This window comes from Podarcis erhardii (assembly GCF_964252035.2).
Source record: "Podarcis erhardii genome assembly, chromosome: 1".
Classification (NCBI taxonomy): domain Eukaryota; kingdom Metazoa; phylum Chordata; class Lepidosauria; order Squamata; family Lacertidae; genus Podarcis; species Podarcis erhardii.
The window spans coordinates 66,463,244-66,473,160 of NC_138497.1; the positions used below are offsets into that span (position 1 = coordinate 66,463,244).

The window sequence follows — 9,917 nt, forward strand, 5'->3', positions numbered from 1 at the left end:
GCAATAGGCTAAATAGATTTTCTGTCCTTGTTAAGACTATCAATCCCTCAGCGCTCGTGAACCCAAAAGGATCCCATAAAGCTTTGAAGACATACTCATCCACTTTGAAAGCTATTCAGTCAATAGCCTAATTGGCTAGCAATATAGGAAGTTGGCTTATTAGCCACTGACATGGTTGTTGCTATGTGTCCTTCCCCACCATTTTCTGATTAGAATTTCGCAGAGTTTGAGCCAGAAAATGGGAGTAAGAGTACCACTGAGTCTCAATTCACACCAAAGAGCACAGAACTCTGCATAATAATTTCTAAAACGCTAGCTGTGATAACAGCAACTCCTTCCCAATTGCTGTTGCATCTCCAAAGCCAGCTGAATTGTTTTTAGTGATGAATGGTTTAATTGACCCAGGATGTCTTCATTCTTAGCAGTTTTCAGCTTTCTGTAATATTGATTTTCATTTGGGAGTTGCAGCTCAAGTACAAAATCAAGAACATCAGCACTCTGGTTATGACTCATTGTCTTGAAATATTTTTTTTCAGTCTCTTCACCCATGCACAGTGTAAAAAAATATGTACTTGGCTGTATGACAATAACCATCTGAAATTTGACTGATGAATGCCACTTGAGTTTGAGACTTCATTTGGCCTGGCTACAAGCTATGATTTGGCAGAGTGGTTCTTTCATTCCTCTGAATAAGCACCAAGAAACTGAAAACTGTCACTCCATTGTAATGGTCACTGTAGGATCCCATTTTGTCCCTTATCTTCTTCAATGTGTATATAACGATTCTGGCCTGCTTTCGAGTGTGGGAAGGATAATCGAGAGCACATTTCACCAGTGCTCCAGTGTCTGAACTACTCTTTTTGGGCACAATCACAATTCAAGTTGATTACTGTCAAGTCTTAAATAATCTAGGACAGCATTAGACTGACTGTACTCCGATAATTTCGGATGTCTTTCAGCAGCTGGGAATAGGTTGGTATGAGAATCTGCATAAATTCTGCATAAAATGTGTCCCTTTCAGGGAACAATAGAATTACTATCAAAGGGACAATGATTAGTAGACAGAGATAGGATAGTATGAAGATAAAGTTATGACAAGTTTATAAGTATTTTATGGAGAGTTAATGAAAACCAATAATTTACTCTACTGCAAGTTTTAAAAAGAAAAACCACCAAAAAATTATGCAACTAACATAGCCCACTTGTTTATGAACTTGGCAAACAACTGTTATTTTGTGTTCTCTACATTATGGTAGAATAATGGTTATATCTTATGGTTTGGCTGTTTTGGAGAAGTCTTCTCAAAAGCATTTTCATTGCCAATACTGTATTTCTGTGTGATCTTTTAAGTTTCCTTGTTTCTTAATGAAGCCTTCAATTCAGTCTGCCAATTTAGGACACTTTTCCGTAATAAGAACAGTTTTCTTACTATAGCTTCACCTACATAGCAACTTGACTTGGATTTCCTTCTAAACTGTGCATGTTATCTCTTCAGTTTTAATGCAAACGTGATTTTCTTAGCAGCATCCAAAACAAGCAAAAAACAAAACAAAACCTTTCCTTTTTCTTTTTCTTTTACTGAACTTCGTCCATTTTTAAAAATCAGGTTTACAGAATTGTGATATAGTCAGATCACTCATCTTTCTACCTGAGAACAGCATCAACTTCAATCTCTCTCTTTGGATGGAACACTTATCCTAAATGTGTCCCAACTCAAGAGCTTGACATCATTTCAATTTGGACATTTTTGAAGTTGCTGACTGTTGTTTTCTGGCATTCTCTATTTTTGATGGAGCTGTTTTTTGGAGCCAGGCCAGTTAACTTTCTAGGTCTTCTCTTCCTTTGGCAGTGTTCAACACCACATTGCGTAGCTATAAATTTAAGAATTCTGTCACTACAAATAGAATCCAACGTCATCTTATGAACCAGTCAATCGAAAAGGATGATGGAGATTAGTGTATGAATCTGTATTAATTTCACAGCAGAATGTGTCCCTTTCAGGAAACAAGAGAATGATTATCTAAGGAATAATGTATCTTGGGACGATCATTTAAGGACTTTAGTCTGATGGCAATAGTCATCTCAAACAATAAGAGAAAGGCTTGATGAGGATGAGAGTGAGAGAGAGAGAGAGAGAGAGAGAGAGAGAATGCTTATCATTATGATCTGTATCAGAAGATTTCCCACACAAGACTCTGTTTTCTAGCAATTTAGCACTCACTGTAAACAATATTATAATTTAGAGGGTCTGAGCTTCTTATAGATACTCATTTTCAAAAGCATCCAAAAAATAGTCTGCCATTTAAGGAGTTCTAGGCTGGTGATAATCCAGTCAGGAATACTGGCTAAGGGAGAAAAGTGAAGGGTAAGTTTTACACACCTAGAGTTTTAAAACCTACTTTGACCCTTGTGGAAATGTAAAAATTAACCAAGAGTTGTTTGTAAACTCTAAATGCAACAAAAAGCAAAATGACACCAAGAATGGCATGCTATTTATTTTGAGGGAACTGTGGAATTGTGTTGTTGTATTCCAAACTATGAGTTCAGCACAAGTAAAATTGTTTACCGACATAAAAGCTGTTTATGCTTGGGCTCTTCATGTGTAATGATGTATGTCAATTATATGCAGGTTTACAGACTGGTGGGGAAATTGTTACATGTGTTTAGTCCTCTTGTGGTAATTCAGCAGACGACTAGGGGGCTGCATGCCAACCCAAGCCCGATTCAGAGGCACATATACGTACCCTCAGCAGTCAGGGAAGACAGGCATGCCACTTACATATTCATGCACTCAACAGGAGATAGACAAGAGCCTGCACACAGGTGCACACAGAGCAGGGGAAGGGTGGACTTGGCAGCAGACAAAAAGACACATTCACTTAGCAGTGCTCTTGCTCTGAAGCAGGGCAGGGTCTACCCCTGCCCCAGCACTTCCCTGCCTCTTCTTGACATTGGAGAAAGGCCCCTTCTTTGGTGTGACACCACTGTTAGGTCTTCTTCCTGTTTTCTAGCCTTCTAAGACCTAACAATGGCGACAACCTTTTAAAAACAGTGCCATCCTAGGGGGCAGAAGGGGCCCTTTAGTAAAAAGATAGAGGTGTCACCTTTCTTTCCCCTTACTATCAGATCAATATAGACTTCTCCGCAATGGGTGGGGGGGAGAGAGCAGCACCACCCATTTACATTTTTTAAACTGCAGCCAGGTTATTGCTGACCTTTCTGGACTACCCAAAATTACTTGGGAAGTGTGAATGAGCCATGTGTTAGCCATGGCATGGAAGATCAGAAATGTCTTCTAAATGAGAAGCTTGGAACCCATCTGTCAACACTGGTCAAAGGTTCCACTAATTCAACACAGAGAGACAATAATTTGAGCAAACATTTAAAAGTCACACTGAACATTTGTTCTTTTATATTAGTTTTGTTTCTCTTATGAAATGGGCAAAAGGATGAGGTTACTACCTACCTGTAGTGGTTAACAATGCACCTCACATAGGCAAAATGAATTTTTAGAGGGTATGTTAAGAATATGGTACAACCCATGGTAGAAATCAACATATCAGGGCACCAGGCAGGTAGTGTGATGATTAGATATATGCTATTATTTGTGAAGTGCTATAGCTACAAGCAGTTCAAGGTGAACAGAAATTCAGTAGAAATTTGTCTTTGGAGCACAGGAGCAAAAGACACAAACATGCTCTATACCTCTCACAAAGAGATCAAAGAAGATTCAAAATGCTTTTGAGAGAAGGACCAAAAGCAGATGGAGAAGTGAGACGTTGGGAGTCAGGGAGAGAACAAGTTCGGCAGAAACATAAGTCTATTGTGGCTCTCAGTGTGTGTATTTAGAGCTTGCCATTGGTATAGAATACCTCTCCCAGGTGAAGACATACCCTAGAATTCAGAGGTACACGAAGGGGGTATTCAATCAGGAAAATCTGAGGAATACAAGTGGATATTAAACCAAAGGAAACAGAAGCTTCAGCATGCTTGGAAATTAAGCAGCTTCAAGCACAGCAATGAACTTGGTAAATACAGCCTATTTTATTACTGGGTCAGAAGAAGTAATGATCAATTTACACTTTAGGGGTCTGTATCACATTTCCCCATACACCCTCCCCAATCCTTTCCCCTTTTGGATGCCTTTCTGTATACTGAAAATGATCCTTTCTCCATTTGAAAGCACCAATAGAACTGTGTTTCTACCTTTTCCAAAAAACGTCATAGGACATAGGGACTAAACCCTACTCAACTTTCATTTGTATATTAAGGTTTCTGGACTTTTATCAGAAATTCACTGCTCCCACTCAGTCTTCTATCAAACTTTTATACCTGAAGGAGAATCTCCACCCCCATTGTTCAGCTCAGACACCAAGGTCCAGTTCCAAGGGCCTTCTAGCAGCTCCCTCACTGCAAGAAGTTACAGGGACCCAGGAAGAGGGCCTTCTTTGTAGTTGCGTCCACTCCGTAGAGCATCCTCCCATCAGATGTCAAACTGATAAACAATCACACAACTTTCTGAAGACATCTGAAGGCAGCCATGTAGCAGGAATTGTTAATGTTTGATGTCTCACTGTTTTTATATTATGTTGGAAGCCACCCAGTCTGGAGCACTCCAGTCTGATGGGTGGAGTGTAATTAATTATGATGATGATGATGATGATCATCACCATCATCCTCAAGCTGCTATGGGTGTGGGGCTTTTACAGAACTATGGAATGTATTATTTTTGGAAACCACTCTGAGCTTTTACTACAGCCAAAAAAATACAATGGATATAAATGCTTGCTGCTCACCACTTTGTATTGGCCTTGAAGAAGTGCTTTTCCTCCTGTACCTTGTCCCTGCAATCCCTTTCCCTTGTGTCTTCTATTTTAGGAATAATTACTTAATACTATAAAAACAAAATGCAATAAAAAGCTATTTTGTGTTTGCACTTTGAAAAGTTATGCTGTTGAAATTTCATTGACTTCTAAAAACCTTCTCTTTTAAAAATCACATTTCTGCCTTTGCACAAATAAATATTTGCCTCTATCGCCTTGGCTATTCAGAAAAGCAAAACAGCAGGGGTAGGCAACCTAAGGCCCAGGGGCCGGATGCAGCCCAATCACCTTCTCAATCCGGCCTGCAGATGGTCCGGGAATCAGCGTGTTTTTTACATGAGTAGAATGTGTCCTTTTATTTAAAATGCATCTCTGGGTTATATATGGGGTCTGCCTGGTGTTTTTACATGAGTAGAATGTGTATCACATTATTTAAAATGCAACTCTGGGTTATTTATGGGGCATAGGATTTCGTTCATTTATTTTTTCAAAATATAGTCCGGCAATGGCTGAAAAAGGTTGCTGACCCCTGCAATAAAAGTTTGGCCAGACTAACAAACCATGCAACTAATTCTCTGTAGCTAATGTGCTTTGTGCATATGCTTTCTGAAAACAGCAGCCTGCATGCTCCATGGTGAATGAGTTTTAAGTACCAAGGGGCCTTCCCAAAGCAATTTGTAATTTGCCACTTGGGGGAGTGGGGGTACTGTTAAAAAAAAATCCACCAGTGTGTGCAAACCCTTGCACTCACCTGTAAGCAGTTCTTTGGGTCCTGCTCCTTCCCTGAAATATTACACATATGCACAGGTGGTTATGTCCCACTGATTTTCAGTTGGACATACAATATAGAACTTTGCAAAATTGCAGTCCCCATTTCCTGCAAGTGTTCCAAATGTAATGTCCTCTTAGCAATGTGGCTAGGATTCAACTAAGTAGTCCCATCATTCCACCAGCACAACGGGCTTTTTTCTCTTTCTCCTCTTCCTGTGTGCCCTGAAATTTGCAGGGGAGGAGGGGAAGAATTGGGCGAATCTCCAAAACAGCATACAGGGGGAAAGGGGGAGGGTGGGTGTTCCATCTGGCAAGCTGAAAATCTTGGGCTGACAGGATTGCCATAGCACTATGCTGAATTTCTCTCCCCGTTTCAAAGTACAGCTGTACTCCTGAACTAAAGCAACTTCACATTTGGACATTATGCAAAACAAGTGAAACCACCTGGCTTCTGAAAATACTGCTATTATTTTGATGGCTAGATCCCTTTCTGAGCTAGCCTTCGCTTCTCCCATATCTGGCCTTCCCAAATCATTTTCCTTCTCTTCTGGGTACATGCTCCGCACAAATTCCAAGTTTCTTGTTCTTCTATTTAACTTTATCCACCCTTCTGAACTAGGCTACACCTGTTGTGGATTCTTCCTCATGCACATTACTTTTCTGCTGTAGTTTTCATCAAATATCAGATCTCTCCCCTGCCATTACAATTCCTGTGCCTTATGCTATACCACTGTCCCAAGTCTGTAAAATCTCCTCTTTATAACTCTGTTGCCCTCTCTTCTGTCCACACTTCTTACTGCAACCTGTTTCAAGTTCAAAACATTAAGAGGAGAAAAAAACCCAACAACTTTCTTCCCCCCATGTGAATGCAGTGTAAAAGATGAATTTGCTGCTTATGCCATTTTATTATTACTTTATTAATAATAATTATTGTTCTTATTATTATTTTGCTTTTATCATTGATTTGTTTTTACAGTCTTGTAAACCACTCAGGTAAAATTTACTGAAGTTTATAGAATAACAAATACACATATCCCACTTTCACTCCATTAAGCAGATTTTGTATTGTTTCAAAAGCCTGCTAATCTAGTTTTACCAGCTGCGATAAGAGGGCTGAAGAAATGTGTGGGCCAAGCGTGTACTAAAGGAGGAAAAGACGACTGCAGAGAAACTGAATTATTTGCATCTACTTTCGCTACAGAACATGTCGGGCAGATAGCTGTTTGTCTAAAGAACTGAGGAATGTGATGGCAAGAAATGAAGTTCTATGCCCTATTTAAAAAACAAAAAATTATCAACCCAAGAATTCGTAAAAGAATCCAAATGTGGAATTGCTGATCATCTAACCAAAATTAATTGCTGCCAAGATTGAGCAGTTTCTAGTCCTCAAATACGGAGACCAATTATTAGCAATACTAACAATAAACATCTTTTTTAAAAAGAGAAAAAGAAAAAGAAAAAGCAAGGACAAGGAAGAATTATAGACCACTTAGCTTAATGTTGGTCACTCTGGGGCAAACTGATGGAAAGCATTAAAATGACCAAATGTACAGAACAGGGGTGGGGGAAACCTCCAATCTCATGAGCCAATCTTGGTCCACCCTTGAATGCTCTTCAAAAAGTCTGTGGACAACGTGGAGTCAAGTATCCCAGATGGTTTTAATATTTGATAGATTTACTCCAGATTAACCAGAGATTTTAAAGGCAACACACAAACCTTCCTCAGGGAATTTTTTTAATATTATCATTGAATGGATGGGGTTGTAAAGACAACTGACATGATACCCAAAAGAATTTTTTTTCATGTTAGAGAAAATGTTGTAAATTCAAATATACAAGCAGAAATTGATGGGAAGGCAGCTAGAAAAAGAAAGAAACCTGACTGGCTCAGAGCTTTAAAAAACTGGAAGAGTTGAAATTCCAAAGGAAATCAGGAGAAAGATGTAGCAGGCACTTTTTTCTACAAGAAGTGAGACAAGAGATAGATAAGCAATTTAGAAAATGTATAATATGTATTTATATGAAATGCAAATGTTTGTGTTGGGAGAAGATGTGGCCAAGATTATGCTCATGTGGAATGCAGAAAAGTATACAGGGAGAATTTTTGTAGCAAAGAGTAAAAAACAGAATACTCTATGGTCACAATAGTTCTTAATGTAATATTGAGGAAGCAGGGAGAGAAACTAAAGAATTGATTAGAAACAGGCTGACAAGACATTAGAAGGGTTACTTTCTCTCCCATTTCTCTTTCAGCTCCAATTCTGGCAAACTACACTGACTTCCAATTAATTTCCAGGCTAAATTCAAGGTGCTGGCTGTGACCTACAGACTTTTTGTGTCTCAGGATCCCAATACTCCAAGGACTGACTCTTTGCAACATAAACCAACCCATACCCTTGGTCCTTCTTCATATACCCACTCCAAGGAAGGTGCAGGAGGTGTAAAAACAAGAGCAGGCCTTTCCAGTGATGGTTCTCCCCTTATGGGCTGCTTTCCCCAAGGAGCTATGCCTGGTGCCATCATTATGTATCTTTAGGTGACGGAGGAGAGGGTTATTTCTTGTCAGGCCTTTGGTTTTGATTATATGTCGCCTTTTCTGTGTGAGATATGTTAGTCCTACTCTCTTATACAGTGGTACTTCTAGTTACGAACTTAATTCATTCCGGAGGTCCGTTCTTAACCTGAAACTGTTCGAAACTAGAGGCATACTTTCACTAATGGGGCCTCTTGCTGCTGCTGCGCCGCCGGCACACAATTTCCATTCTCAACTCAAGGTAACTCTTCCAGGTTACTGGAGTTTGTAACCTGAAGCGTTTGTAACCTGAGGCATTTGTAACTTAAGGTACCACTGTAAATATAATATTCGGCTTTTACTGTTTGAATTTTATACTGTTTTCATGCTGTTTTATTTTTTGCAAGTCTCTTAAGAGTTACCTTCTTCTTTTAAAAAGTAAGTAGTAAGTTCAAATAATGAGAAGAGCTTTTCAAAGCTCAAATTAATTCCACTGGACTTTTACAAAGATCTCCTGAAAAAGCAAAGTGTGCGTTCAAGTTGCCATTTTCACTGACTTCTGGGGGTGGGGGGACAACTGATCAAGGGAAAGGAGTGTGAAGTAACCGGAGAGAGGGGTGCCTATGGCGTTTGCTCAAAAATACAAATGTGGCCACAGGCCAAACAAGGTTGATGTCTCCAACACAGATCACTGTTTCTAAATCTGGACCAACTAATTTCTTATTTAGTTTATTTTTGATTTTGTATTTTATGTAAAAATGAATATATTTGAAGTCTCTTTCCAGCCATGCCACACAAGGAACTTGTTTTAGAAAGTGGTTAAAAGGATTCAATTCTTTTGATTACATATATGAAGTTTAGAACACTAATAATTGCGATGGTGGTTGACAAAGAAAAAATAAGGATTTGAACAAAGAACTACTTTGGTATTAAAGTCATTCCTGACAAGAGCTTTTTCTGAAAATATATGCACACACACTCTCATCAACCTTTATCTGCAGTAATTTATTTGGAGCCTATTTTCAGATTTTGAAAATACTCTGGACAAGGTGCTACATGGACTCTCTACATGTGCATACACACACACACAGATAAAAATATGCACGCACGCACGCGCACACACACACACACTGGTCTGACTAGCACCTCTGAGGTTCTATGACAGATGTTGATAGCAGCCAAGCCTACAAATAAAAACAAAATGATTTAATGGAGCCAGTATATGGTTTAGTCATCAACTGAGAGAAGGCCGGGGGGGGGAGGGAGGAAAGGAAATCGGAGGGAAGAAGAAATGAATCTCCTTGAACCCATACAGCTAATATTGAGTATCCTAGAAGAAAATGAGGCTTGATGGAATATATGCTATGAGATTAAAGGAAGAATAGGGAAAAAATGACACCTTTTCCCATTTCTTCTCTCCAGAACTCCTTTCCCCCCAGAAAAAACCCTCCATGCTTACGTAGCCATCAAGTGTTAAGGTTCAGGTCTAGCAGCCCAAGGCAAAGTGCTTGGAGCAAAGTCTAAGCTGATGAGCCAGGAGAGAAAAAATTACGAATGACAAATTATTTACAAATAGTTTATGTAAACAAAACTCACAAGCCACTAGTCATACCTCGTTGCGAATTTGAGCCGTGCTGGAGGCACGTTCGCAACCCACAGCGTTCGCAGCCTGAAGCGCTGTGTCTGTGCACGCACATGATGCGATTCGGTGCTTCTGCGCATGTGCCGAAACCCGGAAGTAACCCGTTCCGGTACTTCCGGGTTCGGCACGGTCCGCAACCCGGAAATGCGCAATTCGCAGCGTTCGTAAC

General features: G+C 39.7%; 1 protein-coding gene across 2 annotated transcripts in view; it reads right to left on the minus strand.

The window, feature by feature from the left end:
- The window catches only part of CSTF3 (cleavage stimulation factor subunit 3), a 55,837-nt gene that overhangs the window by 25,037 nt on the left and 20,883 nt on the right, over positions 1 to 9,917 (minus strand). Inside the window, exon 1 of one of the 2 annotated variants that reach the window (XM_081834918.1) lies at positions 5,575 to 5,721. The exons of the other annotated variant lie outside the window; for it this stretch is intronic. Within the exon in view, the coding sequence (XP_081691044.1) occupies positions 5,575 to 5,622 (48 nt within the window). The 5' untranslated portion in view covers positions 5,623 to 5,721. Of the gene's footprint in view, positions 1 to 5,574; positions 5,722 to 9,917 lie in introns of those variants that run through there. 2 annotated transcript variants of the gene reach the window in all.